Here is a 26,815-nt window from a genome sequence, read left to right as displayed (position 1 = left end):
GACTGGATGATTTACAGGGAATGGTCATTTCTGAAGGAGAGCACAGAAGTATTTCGAGAATTGGTCCATCTGCCTCTGTGGGTCACTAAGGAAGGATTATTCATTCCCCATAAGGCAAACTTCAGTACTAATGCTCCAGAGTTCTGTTACACTAAATTATCAGGCGTATGAGGACACCTGGCCATCACCTAGTATATGGTCAGAATGTATGAGAACATCTGTCCTTCACACCTACCTGTATAGCCAGACGTTGAGGACACCTGGCCATCACCTAGTATATGGTCAGAAGGTATGAGAACATCTGTCCTTCACACCTACCTGTATAGCCAGACGTTGAGGACACCTGGCCATCAACTAGTATATGGTCAGAAGGTATGAGAACATCTGTCCTTCACACCTACCTGTATAGCCAGACGTTGAGGACACCTGGCCATCAACTAGTATATGGTCAGAATGTATGAGAACATCTGTCCTTCACACCTACCTGTATAGCTAGACGTTGAGGACACCTGGCCATCACCTAATATATGGTCAGAACATATGAGAACATCTGTCCTTCACACCTACCTGTATAGCCAGACGTTGAGGACACCTGGCCATCACCTAGTATATGGTCAGAAGGTATGAGAACATCTGTCCTTCACACCTACCTGTATAGCCAGACGTTGAGGACACCTGGCCATCAACTAGTATATGGTCAGAACGTATGAGAACATCTGTCCTTCACACCTCCCTGTATAGCCAGACGTTGAGGACACCTGGCCATCACCTAGTATATGGTCAGAAGGTAAGAGAACATCTGTCCGTCACACCTACCTATATGGCCAGATGTATGAGGACACCTGGCCATCATAGTATATGGTCAGAAGGTATGAGGACATCTGTCCGTCACACCTATCTATATGGCCAGATGTATGAGGACACCTGGCCATCACCTAGTATATGGTCAGAAGGTATGAAAACATCTGTCCGTGACACCTACCTATATGGCCAGATGTATGAGGACACCTGACCATCATAGTATATGGTCAGAAGGTATGAGAACATCTGTCCGTGACACCTACCTATATGGCCAGATGTATGCGGACACCTGACCATCCCCTAGTGTATGGTCAGAAGGTATGAGAACACCTGTCCGTCACCTACCTACACCTGGCCATCACCTAGAATAAGGTCAGAGGTATGAGGACACCTGTCCATCACACCTACCTATATGACCAGACGTATGAGGACATCTGACCATCACCTACTATATGGCCAGACTTATGTGAATCCTGCTCCAAATTATGGATTTTGGGTATTTCCAGCAAAGGTTCCTGTTAATGCTTCAGCATACAAAGACAATTTCTCTTCAAACCATGTGGCAACATTACTATGGACAGTCTTCACACCACCAACATGAATAATGCATTATGCAATTGCACCCCTCAAGACCTTATCAACCAGTAGGTGCAGACAACACCTGGCTCCATCAGAAGCCTCTTGTATGATAAAAGTCAAGACAGTGTGAGCAGATAGTGCCATACATAAGGGACCTCAGGGTGGGTTAATATTGTGGGGATGGTCTATAACCATCTCACGGCTGCTGTTTTTAGAAGCTGGGTAAAAGCATTCCTATAATTCGTGTTGATGGAAGACCTTTTCAAACACACTTAAGTGTTGTACTCCCATTGGCTGCTTGGTATGTTGGCTCATTGGCTGCTTGGCTCCTGGTCTGTTGGTTGCTTGGCATCTGGCTTGTTCCTTGCTTGGTCTCCTTGCCTATTGGCTGCTTGGTCTTCTGGTCCGTTGGTTGCTTGGCTGCTGGCCTGTTGGCTGCTTGGTCACCTAGCTCATTGGCTGCTTATTTCCTAAACTGTTGGCTGCTTGGTCTCCTGGCCCGTTGGCTGCTTGGTCTCCTGGCCCGTTGGCTGCTTGGTCTCCTGGCCCGTTGGCTGCTTGGTCTCCTGGCCCGTTGGCTGCTTGGTCTCCTGGCCCGTTGGCTGCTTGGCTTCTGGCCCTTTGGCTGCTTGGCTCATGGCCTGTTGATTGCTTGGCTCCTGGCCCTTTGGCTGTTTGGTCTCCTTGTCCATCAGCTGCTTGGCTCCTGGCCCATTGACTGCTTGGCTCCTGGTCTGTTGGTAGCTTGGCATCTAGCCTGTTGGCTGCTTGGTCTCCCGGTCTGTTGGTTGCTTGGCTCCTGTCCCATTAGCTGCTTGGCTCCTGGGTTTGTGTGGCTCTGCTCTGAGGCATCATGGAGGTCACTTATTTCATATCACTTCTGTGGGATAATTGTTGTGAAATGAAGACATTGCTGTTAATTTTTCAGGCATGCAAAGTTTCTTGTTCTTTGATTCTGACAGTGAACCTACAGAAAGTTATGTGATGTCTCCTCCATAACACCGGCGCCATCCACACCTTTTGTTACTTAGCGTGATGTTTATATAAACTGCATTGCAAGTCCCGGCTCATCCTGCTCGGTGACGCTCGTTCCTACCACACATTTCTATGCGGTGCATTCAGTGATCCTTCTGCCAGCTGCAGTTTTGGGGGACTTTCTCCTTGCTGACAGTTGTTTTTTTACTTTGGCCTTTACATTACACAAAGGCAATGAGGGGCTCTAGATAAATTGGGGAACCTTCACAACACAAAATTGTCCCCAGTAAAACATTCATGATAATAGTTCATATAAGCACACATTTCTTTGGAAACCATTGTACAGTATATTGTGGATTTCCGGCTGATCTATGGGTGAGTTTTTCCATACCGTGTACATGGCGCCCTCTAGTGATAGGACCTTGAGGTGACAACCCAGGACTGCTCACTATGGGCTCTGGAGGGGCTGAGGAGAGTCAATGATGTTCTGGGTTACATTGCAGTTTCTGTTAATGTCATTAAGTGTTTTGTCTGCTCCATTCATTGTGTTTTCCTGGCACTGGTAATGGGCGACCCTGCCAGTTTCAGTGCCCGTCTGTGCCTGCTCTATGGTTCCAGCCAGTTTTGGGATGACCCGAGGTGCCCTTGTGTTGATGCCTTGCTCCCATTTCCAGGGATTATTGGCGGGGAGCTGTTGGTATGTGCCTCATTGTTTTTCAGTTGGTAATGGGTTTTCCTCTCTCTCTTTCAGTTTATTACAGAGCTCTAGTGAATTTCACCAAGTCTATAGACTACACGTCGGACCTGGACAATGTCTCCTCCGACCAGTTTCGGGATCTGTCAGAGGCTGTGGTCGACACGGTGAGATCACATCCATCTCCCCAACCTGTCGTGGCCTTTATTATTGCTTGGATTTTCTGTGTGTGTCAGTGTCTCAGTAATGGCCACTAACTGCCGATTTTTTTCCATTTCAGCTGGAGTCGGAATATTACAAAATCTCTGGAGAACAAATGGTTAATGTTGTATACGTCAAGTAAGTGAAGCATGCATTTCAAGCAGCATTTCTCCAACCACTCTACATCTGCATGGAGGACATGATGGGTCTTCTGGTTCACATTGTGGATACCTGTCCTCCCTCCATCCTTGTACTGTGACATTAGAGGGATCCCAGACCTGTGTATCAAGGAGGGGAAGTCTCCTCTGATGTGGTGGACATCTTGTAGAACACAATGTCCTGACTAGATGGTTTCAGAGGGTTGTGTAGGGAAAGGCAATAGGCAGTAGTAGCGTAGGTAGGTGATCTACGGAGCCTCCAGAAGCTCTGCTACAAGTTCTACTTTTGCAGATTGCAGATGGCACATAGACATGGCAGATACCAGGGTGGTACTGCACATCTAGCACTGATACCTCAGTAATGTCCTTCACACACCATAAATGAAGTGTAAGCTGCAGACCTTTAGCAATTGATGATATTCAGTTATGCATTGTGGATGGGGGAATGCTGAGATTTGTTATAAGCCTCTGGAGGGATGAAGCCTGTCCAGTCTGGGAGAGGTCACTCCATGGAGGTATCTTCTACTTCTAGAGGTTTGGGTATTGGTGTTCACTCTTGCCGTGTTTCTCTGGGGTTGAGCTTTATTTGATGATGAGCAATTCGTCCTGCGTCACCTCACAATCTTCCCGTCTCTGCAGATTGATTGATGGCGATGTGTTTGTGGAGCTGGATGTGGGATCAGAAGGTAACACCAATGATGGACAAATCCGCCAGGTGTTGTACTCTGTGATTGAGAGCGGCTCCATTGCCAACTACGTCACCTCCACCCGGGGATTCCAATTCCGAAACCTGGGAGCTGGTAAGTCGTCTGCAGATCGTAAACTATAGGACTTTCCTGGGGCGGGGGAGCCTTCCGAAAGTTTCAGTACTATAGTCACCATTACTGTTCTCTATAGTCACTATTATTATTGACTGGAGTCATCACTACTGGCTGTCTGTTCCTGGTCAACTGTCTGTTTCTCTTCCTCTATGACCAATCATCTGTCTGTCTACTGTATATCTATGACAGGTTGTCTGTCTGTCCATCACCGTAACCAAATTTCCATCTTTCTTTCTCTCTGACTGATGGTCTGTCTGTCTTTTTCTCTGACCGATGGTCTGTCCGTCTTTCTCTCTGACTGATGGTCTGTCTGTCTTTTCCTCTGACTGATGGTCTGTCTGTGTCTCTGACCGATGGTCTGTCTGTCTTTCTCTCTGACCGATGGTCTGTCTGTCTTTCTCTCTGACCGATGGTCTGCCTATCTCTCTCTCTGACCGATGGTCTGCCTGTCTCTCTCTCTGACCGATGGTCTGTCTGTCTTTTCCTCGGACCGATGGTCTGTCTGTCTTTTCCTCTGACCGATGGTCTGTCTGTCTTTTCCTCTGACCGATGGTCTGTCTGTCTTTTCCTCTGACCGATGGTCTGTCTGTCTTTTCCTCTGACCGATGGTCTGTCTGTCTTTCTCTCTGACTGATGGTCTGTCAGTCTTTCTCTCTGACCCATGGTCTGTATGTCTTTCTCTCTGACCCATGGTCTGTATGTCTTTCTCTCTGACCGATGGTCTGTCTGTCTTTCTCTCTGACCGATGGTCTGTATGTCTTTCTCTCTGACCCATGGTCTGTCTGTCTTTCTCTCTGACCGATGGTCTGTCTGTCTTTCTCTCTGACTGATGGTCTGTCTTTTCCTCTGACCGATGGTCTGTCTGTCTTTTCCTTTTGTCCAATGGTCTGTCTTTTCCTCTGTCCGATGGTCTGTCTGTCTTTTCCTCTGACCGATGGTCTGTCTGTCTTTTCCTCTGACCGATGGTCTGTCTGTCTTTCTCTCTGACCCATGGTCTGTATGTCTTTCTCTCTGACCGATGGTCTGTCTGTCTTTTCCTCTGACCGATGGTCTGTCTGTCTTTTCCTCTGACCGATGGTCTGTCTGTCTTTTCCTCTGACCGATGGTCTGTCTGTCTTTTCCTCTGACCGATGGTCTGTCTGTCTTTCTCTCTGACTGATGGTCTGTCTGTCTTTCTCTCTGACCGATGGTCTGTCTGTCTTTCTCTCTGACCGATGGTCTGTCTGTCTTTCTCTCTGACCGATGGTTTGTCTGTCTTTCTCTCTGACCGATGGTCTGTCTTTTCCTCTGACCGATGGTCTGTCTGTCTTTTCCTTTTGTCCAATGGTCTGTCTTTTTCTCTGTCCGATGGTCTGTCTGTCTTTTCCTTTTGTCCAATGGTCTGTCTTTTCCTCTGTCCGATGGTCTGTCTGTCTTTCTCTCTGACTGATGGTCTGTCTGTCTTTCTCTCTGACCGATGGTCTGTCTGTCTTTTCCTCTGACCGATGGTCTGTATTTCTTTCTCTCTGACCGATAGTCTGTCTGTCTTTCTCTCTGACTGATGGTCTGTCAGTCTTTCTCTTTGACCGATGGTCTGTCTGTCTTTTCCCCTGTCCGATGGTCTGTCTGTCTTTCTCTCTGACTGATGGTCTGTCTGTCTTTCTCTCTCTCTCTCTCACCGATGGTCCATCTGTCTTTCTATCTGGCTGATCTTCTGTCTGTGTAGCACAAACACCCCCACCTCCTATTGGGTTTGAGCCTCCAGGTAAGTTGCTTGTGGTGTGCCGTGACCTCGGACTCTGCATTGTGTGACCATAGCTGTCCGCCATGTTGTATCAGCTGTTCATAACGGGTCTGATGTTCTTGCTGGCGGCTCTGTCATGGGACTCGCCATATCTCACTAATAAAGGAATTGCTGTGTTTTCCATCAGACTAATCTCGTGGTTGTAATGAAGTTTTATTGAGGTCGGGTGGAGCTGATGATGGTCCAGGAGCTCCCCGGGGGGTTCTCTTTTATCTAATGCTGGCATTGCTTGTCATGTAAGACCTGTGACTATATCTCAATGTGCCAACCAAGCAATGTTGGGCCCAAATTCAACTTCTCCGTGTTATTCTTCCCACCCTGATTGGTTGTTCTGGGCAACAATTGACAGAGCCTCCTTCACTCTCCTCCCAGACATCTGATTGGTTGTGATGATATAGACTGTTCTTATTGTAGACACAGTGATACATAAGGGATGTCAGGGCTCATAACAAAACCAGTGCTCGGCTGTGTTGTTTTGGTTGGTTTTCTATGGTTTTCACCCAGAACGCATTGGTAATGCTGTGGATGGTTTGTCTCAGAAGATGATGGGACATTTCCATGTGTAGAGGGGCCAGGGACAGATCACATCCCCATACCAGACCCTCTGATGACTGCCGACCAGACCCTCTAGTAACTGGTGACCAGACCCTCTGATGATCAATGTCAGACCCACTGGAGACTGGTGACCAGACCCTCCAGTGATCGGTGACCAGACCCTCTGATGACTGCTGACCAGACCCGCCGGTAGCTGATCAGTGTCAGACCCTCTGGTGATCAGTGTCAGAACCTCTGGTGATCATTGTTAGACCCTTTGGTGATCATTGTTAGACCCTCTGGAGACTAGTGACCAGACCCTCCAGTGACTTGTGTCAGCTTGTCTCTATGTTTGACTCAGAGGATGATGGGACGTTTCCATGTGTGGAGGGGCCAGGAACAGATCATATCCCCATACCAGTGACCAGACCCTCTGGTAATTGGTGACCAGACCCTCTAGTGATTGGTGACCAGACCCTCCAGTGACCGGTGACCAGACTCTCTGATGACCATTGTCAGACCCTCTGGAGACTGGTGACCAGACCCTCCAGTGATCAGTAACCAGACCCTCCAGTGATTGATTGGTGACCAGACCCTTCAGTAATCAGTGTCAGACCCCTTGGTGATCAGTGTCAGACCCCTTGGTGATCAGTGTCAGGCCTCTTGGTGATCAGTGTCAGACCCCTTGGTGATCAGTGTCAGACCCCTTGGTGATCAGTGTCAGACCCTTCTATGATCGGTGACCAGACCCTTCTATGATCGGTGACCAGACCCTTCTATGATCCGTGACCAGACCATTCTATGATCGGTGACCAGACCATTCTATGATCGGTGACCAGACCATTCTATGATCAGTGACCAGACCCTTCTATGATCGGTAACCAGACCCTTCAATGATCGGTGACCAGACCCTTCTATGATCCGTGACCAGACCATTCTATGATCGGTGACCAGACCATTCTATGATCGGTGACCAGACCATTCTATGATCAGTGACCAGACCCTTCTATGATCGGTAACCAGACCCTTCAATGATCGGTGACCAGACCCTTCTATGATCGGTAACCAGACCCTTCAATGATCGGTGACCAGACCCTTCTATGATCAGTGACCAGACCCTTCTATGATCGGTGACCAGACCCTTCTATGATCGGTGACCAGACCCTTCAATGATCGGTGACCAGACCCTTCAATGATCGGTGACCAGACCCTTCAATGATCAGTGACCAGACCCTTCTATGATCGGTGACCAGACCATTCTATGATCGGTGACCAGACCCTTCTATGATCGGTGACCAGATCCTTCTATGATCGGTGACCAGACCCTTCTATGATCGGTAACCAGACCCTTCAATGATCGGTGACCGGACCCTTCAATGATCGGTGACCAGACCCTTCAATGATCGGTGACCAGACCCTTCAATGATCGGTGACCAGACCTGCCGGTGATCGGTAACCAGACCTGCAGTGATCGCTAACCAGACCTGCCAGTGATCGCTAACCAGACCCTCTGGTGACTGGTGACCAGACCCTCTGGAGATTCGTGACCCGACCCTCCAATGGTCACTGATCAGACCCTCCAATAGTCGCTGACCAGACCTGCCAGTTATTGGTCATCAGACCTTCTGATGATCATTGTCAGACCTTCCGGCGACTGGTGACCCGACCCTCCAGTGACCGGTATCAGCTTGTCTCTATGTTTGACTTACCAGCATGGCATGTCATTGTATTGGCGATTGCGGCATTTGTCGCAGTGCGACTTCCCACCACGCTGTCAGACTTCTCCTGCCCTGTGATCTGCATGTTGTTTGCTGTATCTGTGCTGAGATTGTAATTAAAGTCTCTCTCCTCAGTCACCCCTCCAGTGCGTACATGTATGGTGGATGAGTTCACCTGCACCAGCGGAGAGTGCGTCCCCTTGGAGTTCAGATGTGACCAGCGCCATGATTGCCGGGACATGTCCGATGAAGAAGGGTGCCGTGAGTACTGATGGGAGTGCAGGGTTTGGGGCTTGGAGACTGCATCATGAAAGATGCCCAGAGAGCAGAAGCTGCATACTAACGAGAGCATATTATGGGTTGGGGGCTCTGTGCTGAGCAATAGGTGCTTTACATTCTGCTGCCCAATGTGGGACAAGAACCTGGGGCCTTGGAAAAGGGTCTGTGAATGGGGACAAGGACCTGGGACCTTAGAAAAGGGTCTGTGAATGGGAACAAGGACCTGGGGCCTCAGAAAAGGGTCAATGAGTGGGGACAAGGACATGGGGCCTCAGAAAAGGGTCTGTGGATGGGGACAAGGACCTGGGACCTCAGAAAAGGGTCTGTGGATGGGGGCAAAGACCTAGGACCTCGTAGAAAGGTGCATGATTGGAGACAAGGTCCTGGGACCTCATAAATGGGTCTGTGGATGGGGACAAAGACCTGGGAGCTCTTAGAGAGGTCTTTGGCTGGAGAAAGGGGCCTGGGCCTCTCAAGGGGGTGTGTGGATGGGGAAAAGGGCCTCGGACTTCTTAGAAGGGTTTTCAGATTGGGACAAGGACCTGAGATCTCCTAGATGGGTCTGTGGATTGGGACAAGGGCCTAGGACCTCATAAATGGATCTGTGGATGGGGAAAGGGACCTGGGCCTTCCAGAGGGGTGGGTGGATAGGGACAAGGTCCTAGGATCTTCCAAAGGGGCGTGTGGATGTGGACAAGGACTTGGGACCTCATAGAAGAGTCTGTGGATGGAGACAAAGACCTGGGACCTCCCAGACGAGTCTGTAGATGGGGACAAGGACCTGGGACCTCCCGAGGGATGTGTGGATAGAGACAAGGACCTGGGACCTCCCTGAGGGATGTGTGGATAGAGACAAGGACCTGGGACCTCCCAGAGGGGTGTGTGGATGGGGGCACGGAATTGGGACCTCATAAAAGGGTCTGTGGATGGAAACAAAGACCTGGAACCTCCCAGAGGGGTCTTTGGATGGGGACAAAGACCTGGGAAATCACAGAGGGGTGACGCCTTTTACAGCCACAGAGTGCCAGATTCACCTTCTCACTAGGGGGCACCATACCAAATCTTTGTACTTGGCACCACATAAACCAAGTTGTGTATCTGTGATTGGTCACCTTTATGAGGCCGCCTTCTGGGTGTGAGCTGGGGGCAGGCAGAGGTAACATACTAACCTGGCATTGCATGATCTTCCAGCTGAACGTGTGCTCTGCGGTCACACGGACTTTACATGTGGCAGCGGCGAGTGTATTCCCAGAATCTATTACTGCGATGGCCGATTTGACTGCCGGGACTCGTCTGATGAGAGTCAATGTGGTAAGAGACCGAAACGACCCCTATCGATGAATAAACTTTCCGAGAGGAAGGCCATCCAATCAGAGTTCAGCATTTCTCTAGGAATCCGGGACATTGGCTCATCCATTGATGTGCGTTAGTGTGCAGCCTTGGAGCTGCACCGGGGCTGAGGAGAAATCCTCAGAGATAAGCCTGCCATGTCCCCTACTCAGTGCAGAAGCAGCCAAAACTTCCTGAAACCGTTGTCACTGGGACAGGAAGGAAGAGGAAATCCGCAGACACGGGTTCAACAATCCATCCAAATCTAAGAAAAAAGCCTCATCTGGGGTGACACTCATAGGGGCCGATCCTGTGCAGATGTCTGCAGCATTCACACGGCCATCATGAATAATCCCCGTGATTGGTCTAGAACGTATATTTCCTCACTGCAGCTCCATCTAGTGGCCATAACGTGGTATTTTCATGAAATGCTGCATTGTGGCCACTAGATGGAGCTGATGATCATAGGAAATGAACATCTTCAGTGAAGGAATGTGTCTAGGATGGCGGAGACCTTCGCACAGCGATTATTTTATGAATGCAGCCCTAGAAGTATGCGAATCCTTCTACACAGAACTGTGCCGCTGGTGAATTGCTGCGGCGTCTTCGCCGGTTCTTGCTTTGCCGGCTGCTGCTGTGATTGGCTGTCGGGAACATTTGAGGTTCTGAGATTTCTATTTGGTCATTTTGTATTTTTTGCTTGCCTGTGTGTTTTCCCCGATTTCCCGCGCTCTGAGATAACACCGTCCGCGGGAAAAACGCGTTGTGGAAATGTTGATTTTGCGTTTTGTCCTGCGGGCTGCGCCGCCTGGTCCGCCATGTCGTCTTCTGATCATTGTCGCACTTTTCTTTGTACAGAACCCGGAGCGTCAATCGTGACCACCCCCTCTGTCATCACTACAAGACCGATATACACCCCCCGCCCCGCCACCACCCCTCCCCCGCCCGTATACACCAGGCCGCCGGTGGTTGCCACCACACCTTTCAGGCATCCCAAGCCCCCCATAGATGAGCCGCGCCCATGTCGGAGGGAAGAGGCGCGGTGCCCCAATGGACAGTGTATTCCCCGCGATTATCTGTGCGATGGAGAACGTGACTGCAAAGATGGCAGCGATGAGCTGAACTGCGGTGAGTGCCCCCTCCTCTCTACCATCTGATCTGTACATTTCTGTGATTGGGGGGATGAGGGGGGGGGGGTCAGCATTATACATAGGAGGTCTGAAAAACGCTATGGGGTGTATTTATAAAACAATTGTATTGCTATTTGGTCTCCCCCCTTCGTCAGGGCTCAGTGGCCTCCCCCTTCATCAGGTCTCATCTCAGTGGCCTCCCCCTTCATCAGGTCTCATCTCAGTGGCCTCCCCCTTTGTCAGGGCTCAGTGGTCTCCCCTCTTCGTCAGGGCTCAGTGGTCTCCCCCCTTCGTCAGGGCTCAGTGGTCTCCCCCCTTCGTCAGGGCTCAGTGGTCTCCCCCCTTCGTCAGGGCTCAGTGGTCTCCCCCTTCGTCAGGGCTCAGTGGTCTCCCCCCCTCTTCAGGGCTCAGTGGTCTCCCCGATCCGTCAGGGCCCAGTGGTCTCCCCGCTTCGTCAGGGCCCAGTGGTCTCCCCGCTTCGTCAGGGCCCAGTGGTCTCCCCGCTTCGTCAGGGCCCAGTGGTCTCCCCGCTTCGTCAGGGCCCAGTGGTCTCCCTGCTTCGTCAGGGCCCAGTGGTCTCCCCGCTTCGTCAGGGCCCAGTGGTCTTCCCGCTTCGTCAGGGCTCAGTGGTCTCCCCCTTCGTTAGGGCTCAGTGGCCTCCCCCTTCTTCAGGGCTCAGTGGTCTTCCCCCCTCTTCAGGGCTCAGTGGTCTCCCCCTTCGTCAGGGCTCAGTGGCCTCCCCCTTCTTCAGGGCTCAGTGGTCTTCCCCCTTTGTCAGGGCTCAGTGGTCTCCCCCTTCGTCAGGGCTCAGTGGCCTCCCCCTTCTTCAGGGCTCAGTGGTCTTCCCCCTTCGTCAGGGCTCAGTGGTCTCCCCCTTCGTCAGGGCTCAGTGGCCTCCCCCTTCTTCAGGGCTCAGTGGTCTTCCCCCCTCTTCAGGGCTCAGTGGTCTCCCCCTTCGTCAGGGCTCAGTGGCCTCCCCCTTCTTCAGGGCTCAGTGGTCTTCCCCCTTTGTCAGGGCTCAGTGGTCTCCCCCTTTGTCAGGGCTCAGTGGTCTCCCCCTTCGTCAGGGCTCAGTGGCCTCCCCCTTCTTCAGGGCTCAGTGGTCTCCCCCTTCGTCAGGGCTCAGTGGCCTCCCCCTTCTTCAGGGCTCAGTGGTCTTCCCCCCTCTTCAGGGCTCAGTGGTCTCCCCCCTTCGTTAGGGCTTAGTTGTCAGGGATGCGGGTATGACCAGAAGTGTGTGGACTGACACAGGGAAACGCAGGCTTCAGATATAGTAAATAATATAATTTATTGAGACTAACAATACAAACGCAGTGCAAAACTAAACATAACACAGTGCAAACAAACTGAACCAAACCTCCAACAGATAACAAACATACGATACAAGAGTCGTCAGGCAGGCCGGGTCGGTAGCAAACGGGCAAACGGAGTACCAGGAGCAGGTGGGAGAGTGGTCAGGACTAGCCGAGGTCAGTACAGGCAGAGTTCAGGCAGCGTCAGGACAGGCAGAAACAGGATCAGGAAACCAGGGCCAAGCAAACAGTACAACAAGGCACTGACTGCAGGTCTGGCCATCCCTTAAATACACCACCTGCAATTAGCCCCAGGTGATGGCTAATTGCAGGAGTGAGCCTCTGGTTGTTGAGAGCACCCGCTGGCCAGCCCTGGTACTGCAGCCCACAAGGCAGGTGAGTCCCACCACTATTGGCAAGTCCATTCCTGACATTAGTAGTCTCCCCCTTCTTCAGGGCTCAGTGTTCTCCCCCCCTCTTCAGGGCTCAGTGGTCTCCCCCCTTCGTCAGGGCTCAGTGGTCTCCCCCCTTCATCAGGGCTCAGTGGTCTCCCCCCTTCTGGACCTGGTATTATAAGTAGTGAGGAGACTTCATCTTGTCTTGTAGATGATAGGAAATGGTGCATTATACTAATATGGCGCTCACTGACTCCGTGGCGGTGTACATCCTCTAATCTCACCTCATCTAACCCCCCAGGTACCCCCTCCCCCTGCGAGCCCAATGAGTTCAAGTGTAAGAACGGACGCTGTGCCCTGAAGCTGTGGCGATGTGATGGTGATGATGACTGCGGGGACAATTCTGATGAGATAAACTGCCGTAAGTCCTCTCTTCTGCTTCATACCTCATGGGGTCCCCCATGCACCCCTTCTCTGCCCCGTATATCCCCTTCTCTGCCCTGTGCACCCCCTTCCCTGCCCTGTACATCCCTCTCCTCTGCCATATGCACCACCTTCTCTGCCCCATACACCCCCTCTTTGCCCTGTGCACCCCCTTCTCTGTCTTTACACCCCCTTTTTTGTGAACCCCCTTTTCATTCCCTACACCCCCTTCTCATTCCATACAGTCCCTTCTCTGCCCTGTGCACCCCCTTCTCTGCCCTGTGCACCCCCTTCTATGCCCTGTGCACCCCCTTCTCTGTCCCTACACCCCCTTCCCTGCCCTGTACACCCCCTCTTTGCCCTGTGCACCCCCTTCTCTGTCTCTACAACCCCTTCTATGCCCCTTACACCCCCTCTTTGCCCTGTGCACCCCTTTCTCTGTCTCTACACCCCCTTTTCTGTCCCTACACCCCCTTCTCTGCCCTGTACACCCCCTCTTCTCATTCCCCACACCTTCTTCTCTGCCCTGTGCTACTCCTTTTAGTCCTGCGCACACCCTTCTTTATCCTGTACACCCCTTTCTGTGCCCCATGTACCCCCTTTTCTGCCCCATATACCTCCTTCCTTGCCCCATGCACACCCTTTTCTGCCCCATATACCTCCTTCCTTGCCCCATGCACACCCTTGTTTGCCCCATGCACACCCTTGTTTGCCCCCCCCCCCCAAGGTCAGATGTATAGTTGATGTGAAGTATATTTGGTTCTAATGCTGAGCGTTTCGTTGCGTTCCATGCAGCCACTAAAGGGCCGAGTGACATGTGTGCCCCCGAGCAGTTTGTCTGCGTCCAGTCCCGGATCTGTATCCCAGCAAGTTACCAGTGTGACGAGGAGGCCGACTGTCCCGACCGATCCGATGAAGTCGGCTGCAGTAAGTGTATTCGGGTGTCATTATAGACTAAACCGCCAATCGTCTTTTATATTCTCCGTCATGTGATTTTTGTTTGTGTCAGGTCCTCCCCAGGTGATCACCCCTCCAGAGGAAAGTATCGTTGCCTCCCGGGGGGACACGGTGCGTTTTACTTGTGTTGCCATTGGTATCCCGACTCCCATCATCACCTGGAGGCTGAACTGGGGCCACATTCCCACCAGCAGCAGGTACATCCTTCACAGGGGGAAGGTTTCACCATTGTTGTCGTGTGATATCAGCAAGCGTCACCTTTCATTTCTGCCCCCCCATAGAGTGACGATGAGCAGTGAGAACGGACACGGGACACTCATCATTCGGGATGTGAAGGAGGCCGATCAAGGCGCGTACACGTGTGAGGCCATCAACGCCAAGGGCATGGTGTTCGGTATTCCTGATGGTGTTCTGTCCCTGAAGCCATCCAGAGGTAATGTTCCACCATCTATGGGGACAACAATTCTAAAATCTTTGCGTCTGCATTATCCAATTAAATCATTTACAAAGTCGCCAACAAAATGGCGGCATGATCTCCACCAACACAGCCGCTCTGCTGCTGAATGTCCTGTGTGCAAAGGCCTGAGTAGGATCATTTAAAGGTGGAGCGAAATCCATGCGTGAAGACTAGTAATGGGTCCATGTGGACTCTTCTGTGTAGGTGGAACTGAAAGTGATAAAATGTAACTTTGTTTCATTGGATATTGATTATTACCAATCATGTATTGGACTGTGATCAGTGATCAATGTTTGATTTCCAGGTCCTTGCACTGAGGGCTTCTTCCACGTGGAGACCACCTCTAGGTGCATTCCCTGCTTTTGTTTTGGTGTCACCAAGGTGTGCCAACAGACGGGGCGCTACCGAAACCAGATCAGACTTCGCTTTGACGCTCCCGATGACTTTAAAGGTAAATCTCTTTACTAGTGATAAAATCCTTCCCCAAACCTACAGAATATATTATATTGTGTTCATGATCATCAGATCAATCTAGAGAGATCCGGTTACGTGATATATCCATGAACATATCTCATTGTGTAGACACTTCTCAGGACATACCTGGCTCATGGACCTCTCTGGCCTTCATCAGTCAGGGCTTGTGTGTAGACACATCTCAGGACATACCCGGCTCATGGACCTCTCTGGCCTTCATCAGTCAGGGCTTGTGTGTAGACACATCTCAGGACATACCCGGATCATGGACCTCTCTGGCCTTCAACAGTCAGGGCTTGTGTGTAAATACATCTCAGGACATACCCGGATCATGGACCTCTCTGGCCTTCATCAGTCAGGGCTTGTGTGTAGATACATCTCAGGACATACCCGGATCATGGACCTCTCTGGCCTTCAACAGTCAGGGCTTGTGTGTAGATACTTCTCAGGACATACCCGACTAATGGACCTCTGTCCTCCATCAGTCAGGGCTTGTGTGTAGACACATCTCAGGACATACCCGGCTCATGGACCTCTCTGTCCTCCATCAGTCAGGGCTTGTGTGTAGACACATCTCAGGACATACCCAGCTCATGGACCTCTCTGTCCTCCATCAGTCAGGGCTTGTGTGTAGACACATCTCAGGACATACCCGGCTCATGGACCTCTCTGTCCTCCATCAGTCAGGGCTTGTGTGTAGATATGTCCCAAGATGTATCTGGCTCATGGACCTCTCTGTCCTCCATCAGTCAGGGGTTGTGTGTAGATACATCTCAGGACATAGAAGGTTCATGGACCTCTCTGTCCTCCATCAGTTAAGTCTCAGGACATACACGTCCCATGGACCTTTCTATCCTCCATCAGTCAGGGCTCGTGTGTAGATACATCTCAGGACATAGATTGCTCAGGGAACTCTCTATCCTCGATCAGTCAGGGCTAATGTGTAGATACAGTACATCTCAGGACATACACAGCTCATGGACATTTCTGTCCCTCTGTTGTAGGTGTGAATGTGACCTCTCCACAGGGCTTCCCTCCCCTCTCATCTAATCAGCTCCAGATTGACACAACAGTTGAGGAGTTCCAGCTAGTTGATCTTTCTCGAAGGTTCCTGAGTCATGATTCCTACTGGACGCTCCCATTACAGTTCCTGGGAAACAAGGTAATGTCTCATACCGTGGATATCTCATTCAAAGGATTATATTATTTTATTTAGTTTTTGACCAATGAGCTTCATCTTCTCTGATCAGGTGGACTCCTACGGAGGTGCCCTCAGCTATAAAGTCCGCTATGGTCTCACTCGAGGCCAGTCAGAACCAGTGAGAAGGCCAGACATCATTCTGATTGGAAATGGACAGAAACTGATCTATCGAGTTCAGTCATTTACCCAGCCTACCGTTGTGAACCAGCGAGCGATCCAATTCACGGAGGTGAGATCTCCCGCCATTGAGGCTCTTCTGTATCAAACTCTGAAACAGAAATGTCAGTTACATAATTAGAAATCCAAAATGTCAGCTGTGAACATTGAGTGATGTCCTCTCCAAACCTTAGTCCAGATAGTACAGTGTCATTTATATGTTATATGTGTCTTGTGACTGTCATGTGTGTGTAGTCCACATTCCAAACCTCCCCCCAGATTTTACAGACCTGAGACAGATCCTAGATTGAACACAAGGCCGTGGCTTCTCTCCAAGTCAGATATAAGCCCCGCCGTTGGTTGGCCAGCTATGAAGTGCTAGAACTTCTAATGGTTACTGTGACTCAAGTATGAGGGAACAGATATGTAGACAAGCACTTTGTCAGTAATGCTGGAGGCCATAACAGGTTTAATTGGGTCACATGACATGCAAATGGCAGTTTATCTGTGGTTCTACATTCATCGGGGAGCACGGCACCACCTCATATCCACCTACTTCTGGTCTTCTTGGTCTCTGAAATTGTTGAATTAAGTTTGTTTTCATCTATTTTAGCAATTTGATAATTCTTCACCAATTTTGCTGTTATTCTTATCAGTATACAGCTGCTGACTATAAAAAGCTGAAATAAAGTATTAATGTGATGACGGTATCCAGGAGACAAATTATAAGTAGCAGAATTCGATATTCTCTGGAGTGTGTGACAATGTTGTCCATCCCTTTCTGTTGGCCCTGGCAGGAGAACTGGCAGCACGAATCCGGAGCCGCCGTGACCCGGGAGGACCTGCTGATGACCCTTCAGAATGTGGAAGCCATCATGATCCAAACTGTCTATGACAACAAGATGGCCAGTGTTGGCCTGGGAGACATTGTCATGGATACGACCAGTGTGGAGTACACCCAGCTAGGAGTGGCATTGGCCGTAGAAGAGTGCAGGTACGTCAGATGAAGGCGCTTCTTGGACCTTTCCACCATCGCTATTGTTGTATGGGTTGTCAGGGATTTGTTCTATAAGGAGGGCTGCCAGTTATCTGCCATGCCGTTCTCCTATGAATACCCCAATATACAAATATGGTGACATTCACAGCGTGGGGGACCGTGTTGTGTCCTATAGACCGTATGCCATTCAGATCTGTACACGCAGTCCAGTCTATGGATTCCTGGGTGACGTATGAAGGGGGTCAGTATGAAGGGGGTCAGTTGTGCTATCCATATATTAGTGAATTAGTACACATCATTCTCCAACCCATGGCCATGCCCCCATGCTGGAGAAGAAGACTTGGGGTCCTGTGATGGGAAAGACTCCTCCACCGTACATCATTATTACATGATGGATATGCGTGGTAGAGAAGCAGAGCTTGTATGGCCTGATATGACGACACATGGTGGAAAAGTTCTTCCCATATGGTATTCATGTCCCATATGAAGGACCATTACTGAGTTGGTTGCTCGCACCCACAAAATTAACACTTTGTTGTCATGTTGTTCAGCTCCTGTTAGTGATTGTGATCTGATAACCCCTCATTTCAGGTGCCCCGTGGGATATTCAGGCCTTTCCTGCGAAGTTTGTTCTCTACAGTTTGAGCGAGTTCCTGGAGGACCTTTCCTGGGGACCTGTTCCGGATGTAACTGCAATGGTCACGCCAGATCCTGCGACTCTGAGAGCGGCTACTGCATAGTAAGTGACACATTGCCTTCATAGGTGACAACTTCCTGTAGGTGTCACGGCCGTCACTCAGCTGTGTTTGTGATCTTCTGATCTGGTTTGTCACGACTTCAGGTTTCTGCTCGATGTCTGCACTGACCTCAGCCTGGCTGTGTCCTGCTCTATGATATCGTATTCCCAGAATTTACGTCTGGAGTTTTCTGCCTTCGATCATATTTACGTGTATCTCGGAGTGCAGGAAATACGACTTGTAGAAGCACACCATTTTCAGGTTGTCATGGTTACAGGACGAAATATTTTTCAGCACGGTTCAGTCTGGTCATTTGTGGTGCTGCTCAGTGAAAGGTCATTGGAGGCTCCGTAGTGGAATGGAGGTCATATACAGCCTCATACAACAAAGTAACCCATAGTAACCAATCAGATCACTCTGCTGGACCCACCCAGTACAAGGAGGATTCTAATTGGTTAATGTGTGTTAATGTATTTAGGAGTTAGTGTAATGACAACTTTGGGAACTCCAGGAAAACTCCGGACACGAACTTGAGGAAAACAAGCTTTTTATTTACCAGCTGGTTGACCTGGCCAGACTCGTGTCTGCAAGCTGAGTGCCATGAAAAGCATCTTCATGATGTATATATCAACAATTACGTCACAATGCATAGATTTCCTCTTTACTTTTTGTACCTTTAAAATACATTCTGAGCAGTTCAGGATATTCCTTTGCGGTTTCACATTTAGATAAAATATCACCGACTGACAGTCAGGGTGTCAGCTGGTAGGCTGGAGCACATTGTTCCACAGGAAAAGAGGGGGAGGAGGTGAGACGATGACCTGGTTCTGAAAACCGATGCTTTTAGACACTTAAAGGGGAACTCTGCTATATATGGGTGCTGCCACATTAGTACTTGACTATTGATCAAGTCCTATAATTCCCGTAAAGTCATGTTGCTGCAGAATGTGGAATGCTGGGAGAGTGTCCATGTGTCCAGAGCTTCTGTCCTCCAGCCAGCTATGGCTGTGGAGCACCAAGACTCCACCTTTGTTGCTGAAAGCCTAAAGCTCTGGGAACACCAGCCATGTCAATGTACAGGCCGGTATTCTGTAGGCTCCTTGCTGTCTCTGGGTGGCATTGTAAGGACCCGAGAAGAAGGGAGAAATGGAAGGGCCTTCTAAGTGCAGTATGAAGGTTCAAATGTATTGAGCCACAGTTAGAAACACTCGCAGGATCAGCGGAAATGAATCGCTCACCACAACATAGTAAGGTTGGATGAACGTTCCAATGTTCTTTGGTCAGTTGGGATGGAGCCTACACAGGCGGGGTGGAAGCTCAGATATGAAGACTGGATGTTCTTACTGTGTTTTCTCCAATCTAGAACTGTCAACACAACACGGAGGGGCCACAATGCAATAAATGTAAGGCGGGCTTCTTCGGAGATCCCACTAAGGGCACAGCCGATGCCTGCCGACCCTGTCCTTGTCCTCTCATGGACCCGACACGCAGGTGAGCCACCATGCCACATGGTACATTCAATGTGTTTACTGGGTGATATCCTGACCTCTGACAGCCGGCTCCCTACCCCCCCACTGTAGGTACTCAGACACGTGTTTCCTGGACACCGATGGTCAGCCAACGTGTGATAACTGTGCTGAGGGCTACACCGGCCGGCGGTGTGAGAGGTAACGGCCAACTCGTATATATTGCCTTATCACTCCAGATATTTAATTCTGGTATCTGACGTTTGAAGGCCACGTGGTACATACGTTATCTGATTATTCTCATTCCAGGTGTGCCGTAGGATATGATGGTGACCCAATGAGACCTGGAGGGCGGTGCACAAAATCCACTGGTTAGTATGACTCCTCCCCCTCTCCAGATACAACTAGTGATTCCACCTCTCCCAACAGACTTGCACTGTGCGTGGACTTTAGGGCCACTTTTAGAACTCATAGGGCCCCATACAGCCTTACTGATCTCCTCTCATCTACCTGGGTGTGCCTTGACTGCACCTCCTCACTTTCCACACTGTTCTCACCTCAGCCTGGCTCCAGTAGGGAGAGGGGCTCCCACTGTGCATGCATCAGGGACCACAAAGGCTGCCCAGTCTGGTATCGCAGTGCACATGCATCAGGGACCACACTGGATGGCCAGTCTGGAAGCGAAATTCGCCTTTGCAGGGAGTTCAGGCTGCCAGAATGACAGGGAAGCTTGGTGTGATGTCACCAGAGGGAGAATCAAAGTGGCCATGACTGGTCAGGGAGAATGTGGGGGGTACATGAAAGACTGATTGAGGGGTACCAGCATGGCCACCATTATACACCTTGGGGCCCCCTGTTGACCTGATGCAGCCCAGTACAGGAGGACTTCCTATACCCCCCTATAGGTGACCCTGGCGGGGGTCATTCTTGTTTCTCCTTAGTTACGCAGTTCACGTGGCGGGGGTCATTCTTGTTTCTCCTTAGTTACGCAGTTCACGTGGCGGGGGTCATTCTTGTTTCTCCTTAGTTACGCAGTTCACGTGGCGGGGGTCATTCTTGTTTCTCCTTAGTTACGCAGTTCACGTGGCGGGGGTCATTCTTGTTTCTCCTTAGTTACGCAGTTCACGTGGCGGGGGTCATTCTTGTTTCTCCTTAGTTACGCAGTTCACGTGGCGGGGGTCATTCTTGTTTCTCCTTAGTTACGCAGTTCACGTGGCGGGGGTCATTCTTGTTTCTCCTTAGTTACGCAGTTCACGTGGCGGGGGTCATTCTTGTTTCTCCTTACTTACGCAGTTCACGTGGCGGGGATCATTCTTGTTTCTCTTTAGTTACGCAGTTCACGTGGCGGGGATCATTCTTGTTTCTCCTTAGTTACGCAGTTCACGTGGCGGTGATCATTCTTGTTTCTCCTTAGTTACGCAGTTCACGTGGCGGTGATCATTCTTGTTTCTCCTTAGTTACGCAGTTCACGTGGCGGGGATCATTCTTGTTTCTCCTTAGTTACGCAGTTCACGTGGCGGGGGTCATTCTTGTTTCTCCTTAGTTACGCAGTTCACGTGGCGGGGATCATTCTTGTTTCTTTTTAGTTACGCAGTTCACGTGGCGGGGATCATTCTTGTTTCTCCTTAGTTACGCAGTTCACGTGGCGGGGATCATTCTTGTTTCTCCTTAGTTACGCAGTTCACGTGGAGGGGATCATTCTTGTTTCTCCTTAGTTACGCAGTTCACGTGGCGGGGGTCATTCTTGTTTCTCCTTAGTTACGCAGTTCACGTGGCGGGGGTCATTCTTGTTTCTCCTTAGTTACGCAGTTCACGTGGCGGTGATCATTCTTGTTTCTCCTTAGTTACGCAGTTCACGTGGCGGTGATCATTCTTGTTTCTCCTTAGTTACGCAGTTCACGTGGCGGGGATCATTCTTGTTTCTCCTTAGTTACGCAGTTCACGTGGCGGGGATCATTCTTGTTTCTCATTAATTTTGGAGTTTTGCCTGTTTTGTGTGCTGATCGCTGTGTGTATCCCGCAGCAGCCGATACGGGGATCTGTGATGTTCGTGGCAGCGCCGTCTCCTCTCCCAACGCTTGTGTATGTAAGGTGAGTCCGTTTTCCGTGGCATCCTGCAGCGCCCCTCGGCTGTTGCCTGATAAATTACAGAATACATTTACTACAATGTGTCATTTGATTCAAATATATTTTAAACTGGCAAATCACATTACATTTCTCTTCCAATCGCTCCAACAGAACTCCCAGAATCCTCTTCCCCCCGCTCCTGTAACTGACTCATTGCCTCTTCCTCGAGTCTCCACAGAAGGAGAGTTCCAATGAGAGATCACCCCACCATTGCTGGGGTTCTAGACCAGGAGTTCGTGACCTCAGTCCTCAGGTACCCCCAACAGGTCACGATTTCCTTCTGCTTGCACAAGTGCTTTCAATCCAGTGTCAAAGACTTGGTGAGGGAAATTCCTAAAACGTGTCTTGTTGGGGGTTCTTGAGGGCTGAGGTTGGGAACCCCTAGTCTAGTTGGATCGGGGTGGAGGTCCTTCTGCAACATTTATGTATAGTCAGAACGTTTCTTTAGTTTTGGATGGAGCAGAGAAGGGGTTGCACCCATCAGTTTACCTTTTTCTCTCTTTGTACCCTTGAGAGATTTCTCTTCACTTCCTGCCTGGAGACACAACAGGAAGTGAGAGGGAATCTCCATACTGGTGTTACTGGAATGGGTGTCCTCATTGGGAGATTTCCCCTCCATTCTTGTTTTGGTGACTCTTGATTCTCCTTTTCAGCCGCATGTCTCAGGGCATTTGTGTAACGAATGTAAAAGTGGAACTTTCTACCTCAGTGAGCGGAACCCAGACGGCTGCTTGAAGTGCTTCTGTATGGGAGTGACCCGGCAATGTTCGAGCTCCTACTGGAACCGAGACCAGGTACTGATCCGTATGTCTGAGTCCAGGGGAGCAGATATATTGGGGTACACAAGGGGGTGATGTCACGCAGACACCATGACCATTGCGTCCATTAAATGTATGTTTTCCAATGTTTTAAAGGTCCGCGCTACATATGACAGCCATGAAAGGGCGCCATTCTCCATCTCTAATGCTGCCAGCACACGCACAATCAGCGAGGGCATCAGTGTGACAGGTCCATCAGAGCTGACATACAGCTCCTTCAACAACATCCCTCAAGACGTCTACTTCTGGGTGCTGCCTGAGCGCTTCAAGGGGGACAAGGTACAGCTCCCACCGGGAATGAGAGGGGCAAGAATGGCGATTATGGTGGAAGGATTCACAAGGTGACATTGACCCTTGTCTTCCAGGTCACATCATATGGCGGAGAATTGCGCTACACCATCACCTATGAGGCCTCCTATGGGGCCCAGTCTCTGGATACCCAGCCTCATGTCGTTCTTCAGGGTAATGGGATCTTCCTGGAGCATTACGCTGATATCAGAAGTTCTCCTGGATTCCCCATCACCATCACCGTTCTCTTCCGAGAGGTAAGACCAAACTTCCCCAATGGTGGAGATGGAGGTGGGCATGATTCCACATCACCATCACTGTTCCCTTCTGGGAGGTAAGACCAGACTTCGCCGATGGTAGAAGTGGGCATGATTCCCCATCACCATTACCTTTCCCTTCCGAGAGGTAAGACCAAACTTCCCCAATGGTGGAGATGGAGGTGGGCATGATTCCACATCACAATCACTGTTCCCTTCTGGGAGGTGAGACCAGACTTCCCCGATGGTGGAGATGGAGGTGGGCATGATTCCCCATCACCATCACTGTTCCCTTCCGAGATGTAAGACCAGACTTCCCTGATGGAGGTGGACATGATATCACCATTACTGTTCATTTCTGGGAGGTAAGACCAGACCTCTCTGATTATGGAGGTGGACATGATATCACCATCACTGTTCCCTTTCGGGAGGTAAGACCAGACTTCCCTGAAGGTGGAGGTGGGCATGATTCCACATCACCATCACTGTTCCCTTCCGGGAGGTAAGGCCAGACTTCCCTGATGATGGAGGTGGACATGATATCACCATCACTGTTCCCTTCCGGGAGGTAAGACCAGACTTCCCTGATGATGGAGGTGGGCATGATTCCACATCACCATCACTGTTCCCTTCCGGAAGGTAAGACCAGACTTCTCTGATGATGGAGGTGGACATGATATCACCATCACTGTTCCCTTCCCGGAGCTAAGATGACTTCCCAGATGGTGGAGATGGAGATAGGTCCGATTTCCCCATCACCATCACTGTTCCCTTCCGAGATGTAAGACAAGACTTCCTTGATGGTGGAGATGGAGATATGCCCGATTCCCCTCACAATTACTGTTCTCTTCTGAGATGTAAGTCAAGACTGGTGGATGTGGGCCAGAAATCTACATTAGATTGTAGTGCTCACCCCATAAGGGGCCCACTGTTTAGGTCCCAAGGCTGTCTCCCAGAAGATGTACCAGCAGTTAGGCTCAATGATCAGTCTAGGGGTATGCTTTTCTCCAGCAAAGTTAAGCAGTAACTTGAGGACATTAATCTTCCTCCTAGGAATCTGAGCTCAGTCCTTGAAGCAGCAAATGATGGGCTGAACTACACTGGGACACCATGAACAATGTCCACTTTCAGCAATGCTGACTCTAGTTCAAGATGGATAGTAGCAGCACATGGTTACTGGGATCTCTCACACCGGTCTGGACTCACTAATGTCCTTGGGTAATTGGATGCCACCTTCCGATATCTTCCAGACACTTCTCCTGTGAATTCTTCAGACCAGATACCCTCAGTCAGCTCCAGCAATTTCAGCAGAATACGCCTCCCAGTTATAGCTGGGACCACGATGAGCAGTAGAAGCATGGCAGGTCTGTCCAGAAGGACAAATGCCCTCAAGGCTAGGATTTCCTCCTCTAGGACAAGAACCCCTCTGTTTCAGGCCCTAGGCTATTTATGCTCCCTTCCAGCCACCCTCTGGGAACCTATCCTCCGGGACTGACCAAGGCTGCATAATTATTTAGCTGCTGATTTGATGGGGAAGCAGGCAACCCTGCAGCCAGTGAAACATGGAACAGACCCAAATAATCGCATGCAGCTCAACTGATTAGAGTGACCCAAGAGCTACATTTCCCTAACCTGGAACCTATCTAGGAGGGTGCTGCAAGATGCTGGATTCTGGGGAAGGGGGCCCAATGGGAGAAGACCTTTACACATCATTATGTAAACGCACACTCAGCAGTTTTTGGGTCAAGATCCAGAGGTCAGAGGTCATTTCTGGGTTACATAGAATTTTGGCATTTTATTAAAGGGACCTGTACACCTTTGTCATTTAGTGATCTAACAAACCATTTCTATCCATGGCAGCGTTTCTGGAGGAGGACGGATGGTCAGGAAGCTACACGTGAGCACTTGTTAATGGCGCTGGCAGATATCGACGTTCTGATGATCCGGGCGTCCTACGCCGAGAGGATGGTGGAAAGTCGGTGAGTAACGAGAGTCTTTGTACAGTATAGATGGGACACTGGAGAGTGCAGAATCTGGTGCAGCTCTGCATAGAAACCAATCAGCTTCCAGGTTTCATTGTCAAAGCTTCATTGAGCAAGATGAAAGTAGAAGCTGATTGGCTGCCATGCAGAGCTGCACCAGATTCTGAGTGCTCCAGTTTTAGTAAACCTCCCCCATTGTGTTTCTCATGTATTCACTCCCTGTCTCTTCTCAGGATCTCCAACATCTACATGGACATTGCCCTTCCACATGGTACAGGCCTGCACAAGGCGTTCGAGGTGGAGGACTGTTCCTGCCCCATCGGCTACACAGGACCATCGTGTCAGGTGGGTGGGACTGCTGGTCCAGCTTTGTGGATTCATAGTGAGATCTACTGATAGGAATACTTCAAATCCGTTCGAAAAATATGAATCCGGACGAAAATGAATAAATGAAATTCGTAACTTAACGAATCGATACAAAACAAATGTTCTCATTCTGCACATATGTAATCTCTGTGTCTGGATTTCCTGCCTGCAGGACTGTGACATTGGCTACACACGGTCTACCAGCGGTCTATATCTGGGCACATGTGAGCGCTGCCAGTGTGGTGGCCATTCTACGGAGTGTGACGGGGAGACAGGAGAATGTCTGGTATGTTTCAGTTCTATCAGTTTTCTACATGTCACCTCATATCTGTAGGAGCTGATCTGTCATCATTTGTCTTCCAGAACTGCCAACACAACACCGAGGGGCCCAAGTGTGACCGCTGTAGACCGGGCTTCTATGGAGACCCAAGACGAGGAAGTCCTGGAGATTGCCAGCCTTGTCCATGTCGGGGCACCACCAGCCAGTAAGTTGCAGTGTCCTCAAGTGATCAGGCTGTCCATGTTCTTCTAATTCACACTAATCTTCTTTCTGATAATGACCTCCAGGAACTGATGGGATGGGAGTGACAATCCTGATTGTTCTTTCTTCAGTTTGTGTTCATAAGGCCCATTGTGACCATCTGGAGGTTGTGAAGAGTCTCCTCCTCTGATGAGGGTCCATAACTTGGTCTTTCTTGTGTGTCTGTATCCAGGTACTATGGAACATGCTTCTTGGACTCAGATGGTCAACCAACTTGCGATTCCTGTCCCTCTGGTTACATCGGACGTCAATGTGAAAGGTAATCGGCCTCCATTGAACTTTGTCTTTTAATACCCAAGAGAGAGATCATGGTGGCTGCAGGCAATGCAGGAGAATCTCATCCTTGTCCCGAAATATGTACTACTACCTGATAAAATGTATCACTGCACATTGCAGGACCCAACTTTGTGTGGAGTTTACACCCAATTAGTGTGAAAACCTGAACAGATTACTCACCTGGAAGTTTGTGGTGACAGTCCAAAACCTTTCTAATTCTAGGTGTGCGCCCGGTTACGTAGGAGATCCATCTCGAGGACAACCTTGCACAGGTAAGATCCTGGTTCCGTATATCCCCTGTACAGGTATGGTCCTGGCTTTATATATCCCCCTGCTCCAGTATGATCCTGGCTCCATATACACCCCCCCCATATACCCCCCGTACAGGTATGGTCCTGGCTTTATATATCCCCCTGCTCCAGTATGATCCTGGCTCCATATACACCCCCCCATATACCCCCCGTACATGTATGATCCTGGTTTCATTCATTCCCTGCACAGGTATAATCCTGACCCAATTCCATATTCCCACCCCCCCTTCCAGCTATGATCCCTATTCTATATACCCCCTACCCCCGCACAGGTAAGATCCCGGTTACACAC

At 50.0% G+C, this 26,815-nt stretch overlaps 1 protein-coding gene across 1 annotated transcript in view; it reads left to right on the top strand.

Moving 5' to 3' along the window:
- HSPG2 (heparan sulfate proteoglycan 2) overlaps positions 1-26,815 on the top strand; it is a 111,572-nt gene that overhangs the window by 13,421 nt on the left and 71,336 nt on the right. The window contains 29 exon segments of the mRNA XM_089665739.1: positions 3,107-3,216; positions 3,330-3,388; positions 4,048-4,208; positions 5,935-5,973; positions 8,400-8,525; positions 9,735-9,854; positions 10,731-11,000; positions 12,991-13,110; positions 13,908-14,039; positions 14,122-14,266; positions 14,351-14,502; positions 14,831-14,977; positions 16,005-16,162; positions 16,251-16,430; positions 17,155-17,351; positions 17,946-18,093; positions 19,455-19,582; positions 19,672-19,758; positions 19,867-19,928; positions 21,581-21,648; positions 22,338-22,478; positions 22,599-22,781; positions 22,868-23,047; positions 24,908-25,026; positions 25,263-25,374; positions 25,568-25,681; positions 25,759-25,880; positions 26,109-26,195; positions 26,435-26,484. Coding sequence (XP_089521865.1) covers positions 3,107-3,216; positions 3,330-3,388; positions 4,048-4,208; positions 5,935-5,973; positions 8,400-8,525; positions 9,735-9,854; positions 10,731-11,000; positions 12,991-13,110; positions 13,908-14,039; positions 14,122-14,266; positions 14,351-14,502; positions 14,831-14,977; positions 16,005-16,162; positions 16,251-16,430; positions 17,155-17,351; positions 17,946-18,093; positions 19,455-19,582; positions 19,672-19,758; positions 19,867-19,928; positions 21,581-21,648; positions 22,338-22,478; positions 22,599-22,781; positions 22,868-23,047; positions 24,908-25,026; positions 25,263-25,374; positions 25,568-25,681; positions 25,759-25,880; positions 26,109-26,195; positions 26,435-26,484 — 3,717 coding nt within the window.

The sequence above is a fragment of the Staurois parvus genome, unplaced genomic scaffold (assembly GCF_062004578.1).
Source record: "Staurois parvus isolate SC_StPar_1 unplaced genomic scaffold, SC_StPar_1.0 ptg002313l, whole genome shotgun sequence".
Classification (NCBI taxonomy): domain Eukaryota; kingdom Metazoa; phylum Chordata; class Amphibia; order Anura; family Ranidae; genus Staurois; species Staurois parvus.
Note: the sequence above shows the minus strand (reverse complement) of the source record. Positions and strands in the feature narration are given on the sequence as shown.